A 17757-nucleotide genomic window follows, 5' to 3' on the forward strand; every position below is an offset into this window, starting at 1 on the left:
GGTTGTTCATTATTCTATCTGTTGGTGTAACCGACTACAGAGCTGTTTGGTAGACCTTTTTCCGCATCGTCTCGAAACCAAACTCAAAACATGGCTAGCAGACGACAAAATGTCCTGCGCGCGCACCACAGCTAGAACAATGTGCATGCTTAATAATACATGTACTCACGTTGTAATTCTTCGGATAGTTCGAGAGGGAGTAACAATGGAGCTAATAACATGACACATTTACGTAGTTCTAACCTAAATTACAAAACGTGCGGCGCGTCGACGAGGAGCAGACGATATTTGCAGACCAACAAGTTACACTGTCACGTGATCCCAAAAGGAAACCAGTGACGTCACGATTCCAGCGAAGCCAAAGCTGAATCAATCGTTTCGAAAACGCTATAAGTTTGGCGCACATGCCGACTTGCCTGTGGATGGGCGTGTTTGTCGGGGGGGGGGGGTGAAAGGGAACAAAAATTGATCTGAAAATCAATATTAGCTACACTGCTTTTATTGTTAAACAATTGACAATACATGTAGTTGGATAAAAGCAAGGAAATGTTAATGTGGATGATATTAAGGGAATTAAACTCAATAAAACTCTAAACTTTAAACAAATTATGCTGAAAATGCAAGCTGTTCGAACATACTCAAAGGCAAATTTAAAAAGTTATTTAACTGCAGTTTTCTGCAAGTGTTTATCATTTGCAAACTCCAGCACTTTCTTCATATTTATTTTGACAATAGAATGAAGCTGTTTTTTTAAATATGAAAAAAAAATTAAGGGCTTTTGTATTACACTAACTACTGAACTACTAGTACACTCCTAAAATATTAATGTCTTGGATATAATTTTATAGAGAACAATTATTCAACATTTCCCTGCTTGATTATTGTAAGAAAAGTCGAATGTTCAAGTCTTTGAGATGAAGAGATTTGGATGACAAAACAGGGGCCATTCAAAGATTAGTTTATAATCCGAACATATATTTATGTCTTCTGAACACATCATCACTTTTATGTCAGCAATTTTGGAATTTCTAATGACTTTACCAGTGCCATAAAAATTCCCGGATATATAGGTTTTTTTTAAATTTAAAAAAAAACTCCAACTGTTTCAAGAGTAATAACAATGGTTATAATGATATTCTTTCTGTATTTTAGACGTATTTTCAAAAACACAACTCTCATAATAATAACGGGTACTTATATAGCGCATTTAACTAATATCGAAGCGTTTGACATTATTATTACCCCTGATCATTGTGCCAGTGACACATTCCACACGACTGCATATTACATTGGCACCACGCATGTACCATAAAGATTTTTTTCTCTCAACTTGTACTATTTAGGATCTGCACATACATAGAACCAAGAGTTTTTGTAATGGTAAACAGATATCTTGGATTTCTTGTAAATATTTTTATATTTTGTTAATATTATTAATTTTTTTCCTCTCTTTTATTTGTCCTTTCCAATGCTTTACAGTAACATTCAACGATATAGATTTAATAATATCATGCACTAGTTTGGCCAAAAATGACTTTTTTGAGGCAAAAATCTGTTCAAGTCTTTATGTTTAACATGTCCATATTTCTGATGCTAATATTTTCAAGGAAGTTATTATGTTCTCCTGCTGTTGCCAAGTTATGAGTAGAGATGCAAAAAGCTTCGTCACTTTCTACGTTTTGGTGATACCAAGTTGAAACTTCTGCGTTATTCTGAAATACGCATATGATTATGTGTCCATATCAAGCAACTTGCGTATAGATACCGACTGTCACACTACTGCTAACACTACACTACTGTTAATACGCATTCTGACTGTGTGATATATTAAGCACAGGACATTAACATGAAATATAGATTTTTGTTAAGTGCTGACAATTATCACGTGTTTTTTTTACTTAAGAAGTGTGACATGACAGTGTAAAACTGACTGAACAGAAAACAAGCCAATGAAAAAGTCTGTCGAAATTGAATTGCAGTCTGGCGCCCTCTGTGGACTTGGCACAAAGGGAACGACAGCCTCAGTCTGCAACTGTGCAGGGTGACAACTGTAGAGGGCGCTTTTTGGCTTGCCATTGACAGCCAAATCAAAAAAAAAATTATATGAATGCAGGGAGTTTAAACAGAAAAGTTTCTCACTTTGTGCCCTGTATTCAAACAAAGACATGGACAAACTGGGAAATTGCCAACACAGGGCTGGATAGCTCAGTTGGTAGAGCACCGGAACAGCAATCCGGAGGTCACAGGTTCAGAGCCCACTCAAATCAACGTTATATTGATTAACATTTCAAAAATGGAAATATGACAAAAAAGTAGTGACACAAGAAACAGTTCTGCATTTAGGGGAATATGATGTCATCTAAAATACAATATTAAATGCGGTTACTATAATATTCTACTGTGAAATTCTTGGTAACAGTTACTAGATTAAGAGAAAGTGCTTAGCATAGCTGCTAAGCTGGGACGAGAACAAAGCGTCAAGGCATGGAGCTGATGGCGTCCGCCAAGAACTGGTCCGGGTTCTGGATGTCGCCTAGCAACTCTGACATTGAGAAACAAAAAAGTGTAAGAAAAAGAAATGTAAGAAACATAGAATCAGATTTAAAGCTACACTTTTGACATGTTTGTGCTAGAGCTTAACCGGTAGTCTGCAACTTGTCCTGTTTAAACTTTCTAAGACTAAATTTGTATTAGAACTTTAGAAGTCTGTTTGGACCTGGAGAGAACTTAAAAAAAAAAAAAAACTGAATCCTCCCTCAAAGGAGCAAAATGTTCAAATCTTACCGGCTACATCACAGAATTCAGCAAATGATTCGCAAGGCAGACTATCAACTTCATAGCGATACAAAACCTGTTTAAATGAAAAGAACAAAAATGTAGAATTTAATGATGTCAAAACTGGAAAATTGGATAATTTTATTGTTAGGGGTGTAGCCTGTTTTTGTTTTTTTTACAAATTTCAAAACCTAGATAACATTGGAATGTGGACAAATGTCACATCAACTTCTGGACTCGAAGCACAGAAGTCCGCTATTAAAGCAGTGAAGATGTCCAACATCTCTGTCAAGGTAGAATGCCACTGGATTCTGGTCCTAAAAAACTGGCTGTGGGCTGATTTTGTTAAAATCGCCTTCTATGATTGTTTTCCTCCAAATTCATTCATTCATTCGTAACAGGCTTATTCTAAAAAAGTTCATTCATTGCGACAGACCAGCTTACCTCGTCACCTCCTTTCAGTAAGGCCTCGTCGTTGTGTCGGATGTAATGCGCCAACGAGACCGGCCAACTGGTACCCTGGTGCGGCGTAGGCGCTAGCAACTTGTCGTAGACAGAGTCTAGCAACGCAAAGAAGACCAGGGCCGGCTTGTAGACGATGTAGTCCTTGACTTGCTTGTCTGTTGACCTGAGGGGAAAAATACGACTTGTGATGACTTATGATGACTTGTGAGGACTTGTGAGGAATTATTAAGACTTATGAGGACTTATGAGGAACTGTGAGGACTTGTGGTGTTTTATTAGGACTTGTGATGACTTGTGAGGACTTGTGAATTCTTGTGAGGAGTGAGGACTTGTGAGAAGTTGTGATGATTTATGAGGACTTGTGATGACTTTTAAGTAATTATGAGGACTTGTGACGACTTGTGATGACTTGTGCATTCTTGTGAGGACTTATCAAGACTTATGAGCACTTATGAGGACCTGTGAGGACTTGTGGTGTTTTATGAGGACTTGCGATGACTTGTGAGGACTTGTGAATTCTTGTGAGGAGTGAGGACTTGTGAGGACTTGTGAGGAGTTGTGAAGACTATTGAGGACATATGAGGACGTGACTACCACGGACATTGTTATACTCACGTAGTTGCTCCCATAGGGGTAACATGTCGGACGTGTGCCGCAGCAAGCAACATCTTGAGTAACCCAACCCTTGCTTCTTTCCATTTCTCTGGGGTCAGCACAACAGGACACAGTGCGGCGTAATAAAATGGCCCGTCTATCTCAAAGCTGGCTTCTACCCATTTGGAGGGCGGGGACTTGAGGAAGGTGGATAGGTTTTTCTCCTCGCGGGACACCGAACGAGTCCTAAGAAGGGAGAAAACAAAATGAAATACAGCATCAAATCAGATTAAATCGGCCGCTGGTTTCAATTTTTGGATGTGAGAAAAATTCTTTTGAAACTGGTACTGCAAAAATGCACCTTTTGATTTATTTGAAATAGCAATATAATGCAAAGTCAGTTTTCCTCTGTGGTTCATTTCAATATTTCATTTTGTTGGTTGAGACTCACGTGTTGATGACGTAGAGCGCCATGTGAAGCATGTACGGCAGCAGGTGAATATTGCTCTGTCGCCCGCCGCCCCCGCTGTCATTACTGAAGGAACGCTCGGCGGCAAAGCGCTGCAGTAGGAGCTTGATGTCGTGGATCGTGGCATGGTAGTTGGGCTCGTGGTGGCCGGTGCACTCCTGCAGGTAGATGTTGTGTCTGCGGGGAAACAGGACAATGTCGGGTCAGACGGGAACCGATGTAGGTGGAAACAAGTTAGGATAAGCGAGAGCCTAATAGGGATATACTGAGTCTGAGAAGTCTTTGGAATTTTGGCAGCGCTACCCAGCAAATTCCAAGCATACCTCACCCTAGTTCGAAAATTTGGGACTCTCAATACTGTGTATGAGAGTTCCAAATCTTAAGGTATTGAAAACATGCAATACAAGAAAATAGACTGGCAACTGAAACAACCAGTCCAACACCCCTTCAGTACTGCATTACATCAATCAACTGTGCCAAAAGAAACATCTGGCCGGTCTGGCACTGGTCTCTATTCCTACACATTTCTCCATAGTCAGCCACCAGACTAATGAAGAGGTCAGTCTTTTCAAACAGTTGGACCATGGTTGGACATGTACCATTCTGGTCTTTGGCCCCAAATTGACATCACTTGACTTCCCTCTCAGGTGCAACATATTGAAGAAAAGTCTCCTTGCGACTTCAAACTTGGCTGGTGAAACATTGAGGACCTTGTCTTTGCCTCGTGAACATTTTGGAGAATTTTGTCAGCCAAAGAGTGAGAGACGTTGGCCTGACTTCGTTTTGCATGTTTTTCAGCACTCAAGGTCCTAGTCTGACCTTTATACACAAGCACATTAGCTTGAATACAACGCAGGTGAGGTATGCTCGGAATTTCACGGGTAGCGCTGCCAATATTGCCAAGACTACATTTGATCCATCTTGTAGACAATGCCTTCAAAGGCAACGACATCCAAATTCAGTCTTGGACCAACACTACCTCGTGGTAACAATGTGGGCGGAGCCTGAAGGAAGTCAGGGTGGGAGGTGGTTCTTTCCTTACCTTGCCAGGCAGCTAGCGAAGGCGGATTCCGGGACCTGCGGGCCCCACAGTGGCAGCAGACCATTGCACTTGGTGTTGGCGTTCTGTAACGCCGCGCTCTCCCACTCTTCTCGTCCCCGAGCATGCCTGCAATACAAGTAAAAACAGTTATAGGGTCTGTGCGTGCAAAACAGAGGGCGCTGTTATACATTTTGATTTGGTTAATATGCAATGGAAGGCCTTACAGAGACAGCACAGTGATTTAGGCTGGTTCCTGGTTCTGCAAGATTTTCCTAAGTGGTAAGGGAGGAACCAGACATTGTAGCCCTAAAACACTTAATGCAGATGTAGCCTTAGCCAAACTAAAGTCCGCTCAACGGCTTACCTAACGGCTGCCATGTGGCAGTCATAGTGCACACAGCCTTAGACTTAGCCAAACTGAAATCCATTCAATGGCTTACCTTACGGCTGCCATGTGGCAGTCGTAGTGTACAATGTTGAAGTGGGAGACGGTGCTGTAGCCCTGCGTCTTGCGAGACTTGGTTTCATACTCCTCCAGGGGGTTGCACTTCGTGAACGTGTAGATGCCCAGAACCTATGCGGGAATAAAAAGTTTGCCGTTATATTTCAATAAAAATGATTTCTGCATATACCCGCCCACTGTTCGACAAGCCACTCCCACTCCTTGTTTATCCATGATTACCTTCTGTGGTTGATACTTGTTAAACTTTTCTGAATGTCCTACTTGGAATTGTTGGGTCAGAAATCTCACACAATGCCACACCCTGCCTCGTTCGCCCCACTCACATTTTATTCAACTTTGCCCCCTACTCCTTAAGCTCCACCCACATTTCATTAAACTCCTCCCTTTTCTTCACTAGCCCCACCCACATGTCATTCAACTTCTCTCCTTCCTTCATTAGCCCCACCCACATTTCTCCGCCATTACCTTCTGTGGTTGGTACTTGTAGCCCTCCCTGCATATACAGCAAGTCAGACCAGATTCGTCCACCAGTTCCTCCATCTGTTTCAGCACAGAACGCTCGGCTGTAACTTGCCCCTTCTCGTTAGTCTGTTCAAGTAAAAAACAAACTTGAAATCTTGAGACACCTTCAGAAGCTCTGAATCATTTTCATACTGGTTAATCAACACAGAAAGCATTACAATCTTGTGGGAGCTCTCACTGCATGAGCTGACAATAGCGCCCTCAACGGTTCACGCATGTAGCCTATGGCAGGCTAAAGCTCAGGACAGTGTCCTACTCACCGACATGCCCAGTGCTCCCAGCTGCTTCTGTCTCATGGCCATAGCCAGTCTCTTCTTCTCAGCCTTGGTCTGGGCTCTCACCTCCTCGATCTGAAAGGAGAAATCGAGATTACTCTCATTGAAACCTCAACTTCTAGGTCTACTCTAAAATGGTTGACTCCCTGAGGTACCTTGGTAATGAAACCCCATTCCTAACCTCAAAATGGTCCCTTCAACCTCAGTTTTGAAGCTACCACTGAGTTCTTTTTGACTGACAGCGCGAGTTTCTTTAATATATCTGCAATCCAAATAACCACCTATTTTCCAACTTTTTGCAATATTAAGATCAAATTCTACGATGTTCTTGTCGCAAACTTCCCAACAACATCCATGAGGTTCTCAGACAGCAATCCGACTTCCTACCCTCCGAACCCTCTCTCTGCCAATATGGTTATTTTACCATGAGGTTTCCAAACCCTCAAACCCATAACCTCACATATTTTTAGAAACGTCTGGATTCAGCTTGATCGACTCCGTGAGGTTCTCAGATAGCAATCCCTCTTTGGTAACTTCAGAGTTCAGCTGGAATTACTATGAGGTTCCTAGATAGCAACCTCTCCACCCTTCCAACCCTCTGCCATTATGACGAGAGAGGGTCACGTTAAAAACCTCACCATGAGGATTACAAACCCTAGCTCAAACTCCAAACCTCACCTTTTTAGCCACCTCAGGGTTGAGCTTGATTGACTCCATGAGGTTCTCCGACAGCGATCCGATTCCTTCCTCGCTGGAAATCTGTTCCATGCGATGGATGGCCAGGATACACTCAGCACCAACCAGCAACTGAAACGAACAAAAAACATGGTTAGTTCTTAACTCATGATGGCTCACTTCTTTTCACTACAGACTTGACATGGAGCATGTGTGAGATTTACTCCTCACCAGAAGTGACCATCCTTGATTCAAATTTCATGATTTTGCTTACCCGAAATTTCTGTGCTAATGATCACCATTCTGTGCTTACAGTATAAGCAAAATAATTCAGGTCAAAGCTGTGAGCAGATAATCTTAACAATCCACCGCATGTATGCACGCTCACACGCTAATGTTCCTTTACTAAACTGTGAAATGTGCTTACTGTTAGCGCAGAAATTACAATTATGGTAAGCAGATATTCCATGCATAGTCGTTACATGTGCTTACCTGTGTAGCAGGGTGGCCTGTGCACAGTCCAGTCAGCAGTCTAAGCACATACGGCAGAGAAGGCTTAGCTAGGAACTCCTTCCATGGGGGTGACTCAAGACTAAAAAAGATTGAGCAGAAATAACTTATCAGACTAGGGAAAATGTGAATTAAAAAGGCAGTAACTTGAGGTTCACCTGGAGGTTTTGAAGGAGTAACAGGCAGGGCGGTTTGGGGCAGTACAGGGAGTAACAGGCAGGGTGGTTTGGGGCAGTACAGGGAGTAACAGGCAGGGCAGTTTGGGGCAGTACAGGGAGTAACAGGCAGGGCAGTTTGGGGCGGTACAGGGAGTGACAGGCAGGGCAGTTTGGGGCAGTACAGGGAGTAACAGGCAGGGCAGTTTGGGGCAGTACAGGGAGTAACAGGCAGGGCAGTTTGGGGCAGTACAGGGAGTAACAGGCAGGGCAGTTTGGGGCGGTACAGGGAGTGACAGGCAGGGCAGTTTGGGGCAGTACAGGGAGTAACAGGCAGGGCAGTTTGGGGCAGTACAGGGAGTAACAGGCAGGGCAGTTTGGGGCAGTACAGGGAGTAACAGGCAGGGCGGTTTGGGGCAGTACAGGGAGTAACAGGCAGGGCGGTTTGGGGCAGTACAGGGGGTAACAGGCAGGGCGGTTTGGGGCAGTACAGGGACTACTGGGCTAACAAAAAATTGAGGACACATTACTTGGATGCCTGGGGTAGGTTCCGCGTGATGAAGCCGACGGCCTTTCCCACAATGCCTTGCTGGATGATCAGATCCTTCAGCTCATTCCCGTTGGAGTTATTCTAGGAACAGAAAATGTTAAAAAGTTGTGTTATTTAAACAGTTGGACTTGTATAAAATTTGAGGTGTTTTTTTTTTACAGGCACTTTTCAATATCTCGAGATGTGAATTTAATATTGATTATAAAACTATTGGCCAGGGGAGAATACAAATTAAACAAGCGGCTACTCAAGGTTGAAACCTCGCGGTAAACCTCATGGTAAACCTCGCGGTAAACCTCATGGTAAACCTCGTGGTAAACCTCGCGTTAAACCTCAAGGTAAACCTCGTGGTAAACACTGCTGTTAACCTCAAGGTAAAGGTAAACCTCACAGTAAACTTCGTGGAAAACACTGCTTTAACATCAAGGTAAACCTTAAGGGGGTTTAACCTCAAGGTTAATCTCAAGGTTAACCTCAAGCTACATTCGCCCCTTACCTCAATTCCTGCAGCGATTGCACAGAAGCATTCTAGATGGATCTCTTCATCCTGTGTGTGGTCAGCGTCAAATCTAATCACAAAAAAAGACAACTTCCTTATAAAGGAGAAATTTCGAGAGATGGCGCCCTTTTCGGCTCAAAACACATTTCACATGAAATGATAATCATTGAAAAGTATTGAAAAAATACAGTTTCTTACTTGTCAAAGTCCAAGTAAGGCTCAAAGTGCATGACTAGGGTCGTCATCTTATCCTTGTCGCCGAAGGACAGGAACGGGATGATTCTCATCAGACCCTGGAGAACCGTGGAGTGGGAACGGACAAAGGGACTATTGATGCGGTCTAAGAGAACCACCAGTTGGCTCTTGTCGCACGCTAGGATGACCGTGGGCTTGAAGTGGTCCAGGGGCTCGTTGTTCGCCTCTTGGAGGATGACCTCCATGATGGATAGGAGTTGCTCGGTGACGGCCGTGCCGCCGCCGGAACCGGGCTCTTCGTTCTCTGCCAGCAGGACCTATAAGTAATGACATTAATAAAAATTGAATTTTAAGCCTACTTTCCTTAGCATTTTGCCTAGGTGCCTTGCTTATATGTATTGGACACCATCTGGAAACATTCAACTGCCAAAATATCATGAAATATGCTACTTGATTGTAGTAAATGATAGGATCAAGCAGCCTGTGAATCATTGCACCTGGTATGCTGTCATTTTTGACAAAAGAGGAATAACTTTCATTCCTCATGAAGATTACGACCAAACCATTGGGAAAAACAAGTTTTTCGTATCTGAAAATTACAGCAACAGCCAATTTTATATATTACCTTTGATTATCATGTTTACTTGAAGCCATAATTTACAGTTAAACGAGTCAGGGACAAACTCACGGAGTTCTGAAGCTAAACAAATCTTCCTTCTTAAATTTATGAGTTAAGCAAAAGTAGCAGAAAACCTGTCAATACAGATATACATCACATTAAACATTTTAGCTTCCAAAAAATCATGTCTGCTCTTCGCACAATAGAAGCTCTATCAGATCAATTTCGTGGAGCAGGTAAACACAGAAAAGTGCTTGGACTGAAACCACTTGCAGAAACAGCTACCTGCTTAAATACACTGTGCTGTATATTTCTATTGGCAGTTCATACATTTTCTAAGCATATTTTTCCGCTTAGCACCTCTAGGAAATCGGCGTTGGCTTATTCCGGTGACAGCTCTTACCCTGTTCAGCACGGCCAGCATGATGTTGACTGCCTGCATGGCCGGCTCAATCAGCCGCTGACGGTTGACTTTCACTTTGGTGCAGAAGCACAGTAGTTTGAGCAGGACGGTGAGTAGCTGACGCCCACGAACCAGATCAGTCAAGCAGGCAAGCCTAGAAAAAAATCACAGCAGCGTTGTAGTCAAGTCCATCACAAGTAAATCACAAGTTTATTCACAAATTCGGTCACAAATAAATCACAAGTCCACTCACAAGTTGGGTCACAAACAACAGGAGATTAACAATAACAATAATGCCTTTGTCACGGCTTCTGTTAACAGCTTGTGACTTAACTTGGGACTGGAAAACAGTAATGGACTTGTGAGGACTTGTGATGGACTCATATACGCAACTCTTAAACATCGACCAATGAAAGCAGTGCATTCTGACATGAATATGCATGACGTGTAATCGGACATGAATATGCATGACATGCAATCGTCCATGAATATGCAAGACATGTAATCATTCATACATACCTGTGCAACATGACCTCCAGTCCCTCGCATTCACTCAGCACACCAGCCATCTTGTAAGTCTCCTCATCATCAGCCTCCTCATCTGAATATTCATGAACACCGAAATGAACCAATCAAATCAGCAGACTGCCTAATGAATTCGTCCTCACTCTCATGTGAATATCCATGAGAGGAAAACCATATCCAAACAGGAGACTGCCTGCTGATGCATAATTTACCACCCCACATCTGAATATTCATGAGGTGAGGAAAACTTTATCCAATCCTAACATTTGAAAATGGTTCTAACAAATGTAATGTAAACAAATTCAATTAACTAGACTTTAGGCTTACCGCTGTTATTGTCCACCGACTCAATGATGTCTTCTGTAGCGTCGCCGAGAAGGCCACGCATGCGATAGATAATGCGCATGGGTTCACCCTACAATGATAAAATAATTTTTCCAGGTCAAATAATTTACATACGGTGTCGCTGGCAAGCAGTAACACAATGACAACAATACACAAGACAAACTAGTTTCTGATTTGAGATTGAACAAAGAAATTGACTGGAGCAGGGTTTGAACCTGCTACCTCCGGATTGCCGTTCCGGTGCTCTACCAACTAACCTATGTTAGTGGTCTCCAAATTTGTTAAATGAAAAGTTAAATATTTGAAACAGTTAAAAGGGAACAAAAAGAACGACAGTTTTTCCAGGACACAATGTGGGATTTTCATGACTAATTCTTACGCTGTTTTCCATTATATTTTCCATGTATTCCATGTATTTTCCATGATTTTTTTTTATAAAATCTAAAAATAGCAGTCACCTCATTCTCAGGGCACCATATCTTCTGGTATATGTATTTCACTGGCAGATCAAGGCTGATAATCTTGTTGTTCACCAACAGCTGTGCAATGGAAAAAAAATATCAATTATCAGTATTGGTATCGACATGAATGCAATAGGCTAAACTTTGTGACTTGCACAGAAATTTGAAATGAAATTCCATGATCTTTTCATCACTTTTTCCAGGACACACTGGCTTTCTATCAGTAGCCTTTGACGGAGATACTCCGTAGGATTGATAAGGCCGTCGAATTTCGTTTGATTCGTGATATGTCATTTCTAGAGACAATCCTTTCAAATATGTCAGGAAAATCGTGAGTTATTTGATGATGTATTTGATGTTTTCTTACCTCCATGCCCGTGTCATCTTCAAGCAGAGCTATCAACTCACAGTCTGAAAAAAAACACAAAAAAAATCTGAATGAGTACCTAAACTAACAAAAAAATCATTTTCTTAAGGGAAGGGTATTTTTTATTTTGATGTTTTAAAATTGGCCATAATTCTGAATTGGACAGCCTATATTGAAAACTATTCAAACATTGTGACAACATTTAAATGTTTTTTCACCACTCAAAAAATGGCATAAATCTGCACTGGGCTTAATTCTTAATTGGGCAGCCACCCCACCTCTGCGTTACTTATTCTTGATGTTTCTCATGAGCAGTACCTTGTATTACACTGCATTATGCACTGTTGATTCTTGATTGGGCACAGCTCTTAATTGGCATGATTCTTAATTAGGAATGCTTCTGAAATGGGCATGATTCTCAAATGGGCTTCTTCCATGGTCCCGGCTCTGAATATCTGATTCATGGCATCTCTTGCATGATTTGTAGTTGGACATGATTTTGAACTGGACATGATTTTGAACTGGGCATGGTTCTAAACTGGGCATAATTCTCAACTGGGCAGCCTACCTCTGCATATCTTATTCTTGACGTCTCTCATGAGTGGTCCCATGTCAGGTTCGTTGGAGTTGTAGGGATTGCCTTGCATGCGTCCCTGCAGGAAATCTTCCTGCTGGGGGTCCTTCTCCAAAGTCATGAAGAACACGCCCACATCATTCTCCTCCTATATAAATCAGAAAACAAAGTCTTATACAAACATCCTTATGATTTAATGGTTTCTCAAATTTCAGCTCTGAAATGTAATGTTGTCTCTCCTTTGTTTCATTGACTTACTGGGTATATGATGCTGCACAGCCTCTCAAAGATAAAGACTGGAGTACGCAGGTCGTCTAGTCCGTAGCGTTTGACGGTGTCTACGCAGACAGCCATGAACGCTTTGGTTTCGGACTCAGTGCCTACAACAAAAGAAAATATACAATCAATAAATTGATCCTTATGTGAGCAATACATTATGCTTAGAAAAATATTGCTTAGCCAATGAAGGTACTGAGCAGAAATCAGCTGAGCACCAACCACAAATAGTAGAAAAGGTATGGCACTTTGGCTGGTAACCAGTTTTCGCTAAATAGCAAATATTTTCTGCGATAAGCAAATTTCTTATAGTGGCAGCTAAACAAAATGGATTAGTTTTCCCCCCACCTGTGGTCATGTCTTCCAAGAGTTCCAGCAGCATCTGTTGTGTCTCGTCAACCAGTTTGGTTCGCTGGACTACCAGTTTGCGCAGTGCTAGGTAGCCGTTGAGAACCGGGCCAAGCAGCTTGCTCTTGTAGTGTCGACGGATGGTGTCCACCTCCAGGAAACCAGCCAGCAACTCTGAAATTTGAAAAATAAAAGGGAGAATATTTTACTTATATGCTATAATCTGTGCCTTAGAGTGTGCCTTAGTGGTTAGGGTTCGTGACTCATGATCAGAGGGTCAGGGGTTCAAATCCAGCTGCAGGTCATATGTTGTGTCCTTGGGCAAGCCACTTCACCCCACTTGCCTCTCCCCGCCCAGGATTATCAACTGGTACCGGCAATAGCTAAGGAGTAACCTGCGATGGACTACCGTCCCATCCAGGGGGAATAGAAATATTCTCAAACATTTCATGAACAGTGTCCCCAAGCAAGTTAGTTTACAGCAATTTATTTTCCGTCTTACCAGTCAGCATCTTGAGAGCATAGCCTTGAGATAAATCTGAGCTGAGAGTGGTCTCCTCCAGAGACAACAGAATGTCAATTTCCTGAAGAAAGAAGAGAAAAAATTAAGAACATGAACCAAAACTAACATTTGATGTTTGCTAATTGTGACCAATAACCCGCAGTTCATGTTTCGGACAGTATGCTCTGCCCATGATCAGGAGACATTTTACCTTTGTGATCAGCACCCCGACGTGGGGCAGCAGACCCTTGGCGGCCAGGTATAGCTTCCAGTGAGGTGCCTTGGTCAGGCGTTGGTACAGGGTCAGGAACTCAGCCGAGCTCTCGCCGCTGGGGCCGACCTCGTCTAGATAGCCAGTCAGAAGGTCTAGCATCTGCTGTCTACGACTGGAAACCTAGGGGTAGATTTGAGTGAGAGTTAGGGCTTGTTTGATTGCAGTTTTGACTATCTTTGCTTAACCCAAGAGCAGGTTCGACCAACTTCACTCAAACGCAGGATGGTTGGACTACTCTAGTCGACAATTTAGAACCGAAGTCCGGGGTACGGTTTCATCACTGGTTAGTTATAGCCGCACGGCTGGTTATTTATAGCCGCACGAACCACATTGCACGACAAGAAGACAGGATCAAGAAGTTTTGTGATGACATTTTGACCAGCGTTTGACTGGAGAAGTTGGCAAGTTGTTATCTATGTGCAGGTGTAAGTTACGTCTCGAATAAACCACTAGTCAATCAATAGTCCAAACTTTCTTTTAAGTATAATCAATCCCTAAAGCTTGCTTTCTACTTAGGGAAGAACGCAAATAAAACAATTGTTAAGTCAAAGTTGAACCCAGAGATACCCCGTATAACCCCGTAAAACCTTGAGGTAAACCTTGAGTTACCAACTGTATGATTTCACGTTCTTTCCTCACTAGGGCAGACGTCTTTTTCAATTTCTGTAAGGGTTTCTTTACCTGGCAGAGGGACTCCACGATGTTGCAGGCCACCTGACGCGCAGCCCTGGACGAGGGCGAGAACAGCACCCCTCGTAGCCAGGTGCTACCCCCGCCCAGATGGAGGTTGTCTGGGGAACGCTTGACGCCTTGCTTCCAGCGACGGGCGTACTTTTCCATCAGGTACTTGCCTCGGGTCTCCTGGTGGCTGGCTTGCTTCTCAGTATCGTCTCCTGGAATGAAAAAAAGGGGAAATTGAGAGTTGGATTGGGTAGGTGACAGCTTGGGGTGCTAAGGCATGTTGTAACCCACTCCCTGCTTAGTCAGCAACTGATGCACTAGCTGGTGACTTACTGAGGGACGTAGTGGCTAGGTACTCACTTGGGGAGCCAGTTGCAAGGTTCTCACTTGGGGGGGGGGGGTGCCTGGTGGCTAGGTACTTACTGGGGGCGCTAATGGTTAAGTACTTACATTGGGGCTAGTGATTACGAACTTGCTAGCGGTGCTAGTGACTTGATACTTACGCGCTAGTGACTGGGTACTTACTTGAGGCACTAGTAGCTACATATTTACTTGGTGCGCTAGTGGCTAGGTTCTTACTTGGGGTGCTAATGGTTAAGTGCTAACGTTGGAGGCTAAGTAGTGACCACTTCCAGCGCAAGTGGCTAGGGACTATAATCTTGAGACGCTAATCGCTAGTCACTTCGTTTGGGTGTTTGTGGCTAAGTACTAACTTTGGGTGCTATATGCTGGTACTTACCACTCCCTACTTAGCCAGTCACTAACAAACAGCTAGTGAACTACTGACGGCGCTAGTGGCTAGCTACTTGGGGCGCTAGTGGCTAGATCCAAACCTTGGGTACTAGCTTCTGGGTACTTACTTTGGGCACTAGCCGGTATTCTCTGCTTCCACATGTTGTAATCCACTCCTTGCCTGGCCAGCCACTGACGCACATTGATGTAGACATCTTGACCCTCGGGCTTCACGTTGCTCAGATGCTCAACGTTCTTCTCCTGCACACAAAAAGAAGATATATCTCATAATCAACATTGATAGTCGCAGTTTATTTGAATAACCTGTGACCTTAGTTCACACAAGAGGACTTGTGAGGACTTGTGCTGGACTTGTGAGGACTTATGATGGACTTGTGAGGACTTGTGAGTACTTGTGAGGACTTGTGAGTACTTGTGATGGAATTTTGAGGACTTGTGATGGACTTGTGAAAATTTGTGATGACTTATAAGGATTTGTGTGGACTTGTGATGGACTTTAGACAGTCTAACAAGGACTTGTGCTTGCTTGTAGTGGACATGATGGACTTGTGAGTACTGGTGAGGACTTGTGCTGGATTTGTGCTGGACTTGTGAGGACTTGTGAGGACCTGTGAAGGACCTGTGAAGGACTTGTGAGGACCTGTGAAGACTTGTGAGGAATTAAGAGGACTTGTAGGGACTTATGAGGATATTTGAGGATTGGTGAAGATTGTGAGGACTTATGAAGACATGCGAGGACTTGTGATGATTAGTGAAGCCTGATTACATTTGTTCCAAACCCACCTTGTTCTTTTTGCTTGCAGGAGCCGGGGGCTTGACGAGAAGATGCAGTATTTTCAAGCAAGGTAAGGTAATGTTCTCCATGACAACAGGGCTGTTGGTCTTCACTGCCATCAGGAAAAGCTTCATAACTATAGTAACAGATAAACAAGAAAAGGTCTTGAAACAGAAACAAATAATGTTTGCAAAGTAAAAAACGAAAGACACTAGGTACAAGATGTTGACCGCAAAGTCGAAAAAAATGCCATCTTCAAGAGAAACACTTTGTGATGCACCGTTCTCATTTTTTGATGGTTCTACACTTTTACTACAGGGTCCTGGCTTGTATTTACCGCATTTGAGTCGTTTTTCCCAGCAGGTGTCGTCCTTCTCGATGGAGTGGACCAGAAGAGCCATCTCGTTTCTCACGGCACCGGCCTGGTGAGAAAAATATATAAATAGAAAGTGTCTGAAATAACCAGTTGATGAAATGAAAAACATGAAAAAATTCAAATGCCAGAAAAAAAACATGTTCATGTTGAAGCTTATTACCTGTATTTTACTGAAAGATAGTTTATTTCTAACAATGCTCAACAGTTCAGCTGTTACTTATACCGAAGAATTAAGTAATAAGTGTACACAAAAATTCTTTGTCTTAATACGTCTGATACCATGGTGTTTTTTGCCAATTTCTACTACAGCAAAAATGTTGGAGAAATGATTTCTCTTTTAAATCACTGTACTGATAGGTGTTTTTAGAAATAAAATCCACTTTATGGTTATAACCTTTAATTATGCACAAAGTCACTTCACATAGTGTGTCCATAACTCCTAACCAACTTGTCCATCCAACATAAAATGTGAACAATTTGATTTATTACCAGTGTTGTAGTCGAGTCCATCACAAGTCCTCCAGTCTCAAGTCAACTCACAAGCTATTCAAATGAACTGTGAAAATTGTCCATCCCCTAAAACTTGTGACTGAACTTGTGATGATTTGTGATTGACTCTGCCACAACACTGACAATTACACCTACTGGAAGAGTTATCTTCACAAGTACAAGCCTACCAGGTCTGGGTTGGACTTGTAGCCATTGAGCGCGGCTGTGATGCGCGCCATCAGAATGTCGTTCAGGACGTGCGTGGCCTCGGTGTTGTCGCGGGTCAGCAGGGCCAGGAGTTGCCGCACCTCACTGCGGAAGGTTGCCGAGCCGCGGCGGAGGTTGTACTCCACCAATTCCTGGATCAATCCCTAGGAGATGAAAACAATGACATGTTCAAAGTAAATTCAACATTTGGTTTTGTCCATTTTTTTTTTAGTAAACAAACTAAAAAATTCTGTAAAGAAAGTAACCAGCAGCAGTTTTTCTGTTTTGAAAACTAAACAAACATTACGCATAGATTGTAATGAATGATATCATAACAAATGCAGGTCTGAAATTTGCCTTCATTTTTGAAAAATTAATTATCTACAGTGTACCTACATCCACAAATAATCTAAATATATTCTGTTATCTCCAATAATCAGGACTTTAACGATTTGTTGTATGAAAGTATTCACACAAGTATGGTACAATATAATAAAAACCCTCATTACATGTTTGGTTTGGGGTTCAAAGATATGAATTCACAAAGTTCTTAAAAATATAACAGGATTCAGAGGGATGCTAGCGTTTGTGAC

At 42.6% G+C, this 17757-nt stretch overlaps 1 protein-coding gene across 2 annotated transcripts in view; it reads right to left on the minus strand.

The window, feature by feature from the left end:
- Positions 1-479: 479 nt before the first annotated feature.
- The window catches only part of LOC119720493 (E3 ubiquitin-protein ligase UBR4-like), a 72658-nt gene continuing 55380 nt past the window's right edge, over positions 480-17757 (minus strand). Inside the window, exons 83-112 of one of the 2 annotated variants that reach the window (XM_038190177.1) lie at positions 17146-17328; positions 16430-16514; positions 16101-16228; positions 15425-15557; positions 14565-14776; positions 13821-14003; positions 13610-13691; positions 13108-13281; positions 12742-12863; positions 12478-12631; positions 11910-11953; positions 11540-11620; positions 11064-11151; positions 10731-10812; positions 10212-10365; positions 9193-9506; positions 8992-9064; positions 8476-8576; positions 7773-7872; positions 7284-7412; positions 6591-6680; positions 6274-6396; positions 5819-5919; positions 5710-5742; positions 5346-5471; positions 4286-4480; positions 3856-4080; positions 3220-3403; positions 2785-2851; positions 480-2542 (exon numbers count right to left, since the gene is read on the minus strand). In XM_038190177.1, coding sequence (XP_038046105.1) covers positions 2478-2542; positions 2785-2851; positions 3220-3403; positions 3856-4080; positions 4286-4480; positions 5346-5471; positions 5710-5742; positions 5819-5919; positions 6274-6396; positions 6591-6680; positions 7284-7412; positions 7773-7872; positions 8476-8576; positions 8992-9064; positions 9193-9506; positions 10212-10365; positions 10731-10812; positions 11064-11151; positions 11540-11620; positions 11910-11953; positions 12478-12631; positions 12742-12863; positions 13108-13281; positions 13610-13691; positions 13821-14003; positions 14565-14776; positions 15425-15557; positions 16101-16228; positions 16430-16514; positions 17146-17328 — 3831 coding nt within the window. In that variant the 3' untranslated portion in view covers positions 480-2477. Of the gene's footprint in view, positions 2543-2784; positions 2852-3219; positions 3404-3855; positions 4081-4285; positions 4481-5345; positions 5472-5709; positions 5743-5785; positions 5920-6273; positions 6397-6590; positions 6681-7283; positions 7413-7772; positions 7873-8475; positions 8577-8991; positions 9065-9192; positions 9507-10211; positions 10366-10730; positions 10813-11063; positions 11152-11539; positions 11621-11909; positions 11954-12477; positions 12632-12741; positions 12864-13107; positions 13282-13609; positions 13692-13820; positions 14004-14564; positions 14777-15424; positions 15558-16100; positions 16229-16429; positions 16515-17145; positions 17329-17757 lie in introns of both variants that reach the window. The other variant, XM_038190176.1, reaches the window with a different exon arrangement.

This window comes from Patiria miniata, unplaced genomic scaffold, assembly GCF_015706575.1.
Source record: "Patiria miniata isolate m_02_andy unplaced genomic scaffold, ASM1570657v1 HiC_scaffold_9, whole genome shotgun sequence".
Lineage (NCBI taxonomy): Eukaryota > Metazoa > Echinodermata > Asteroidea > Valvatida > Asterinidae > Patiria > Patiria miniata.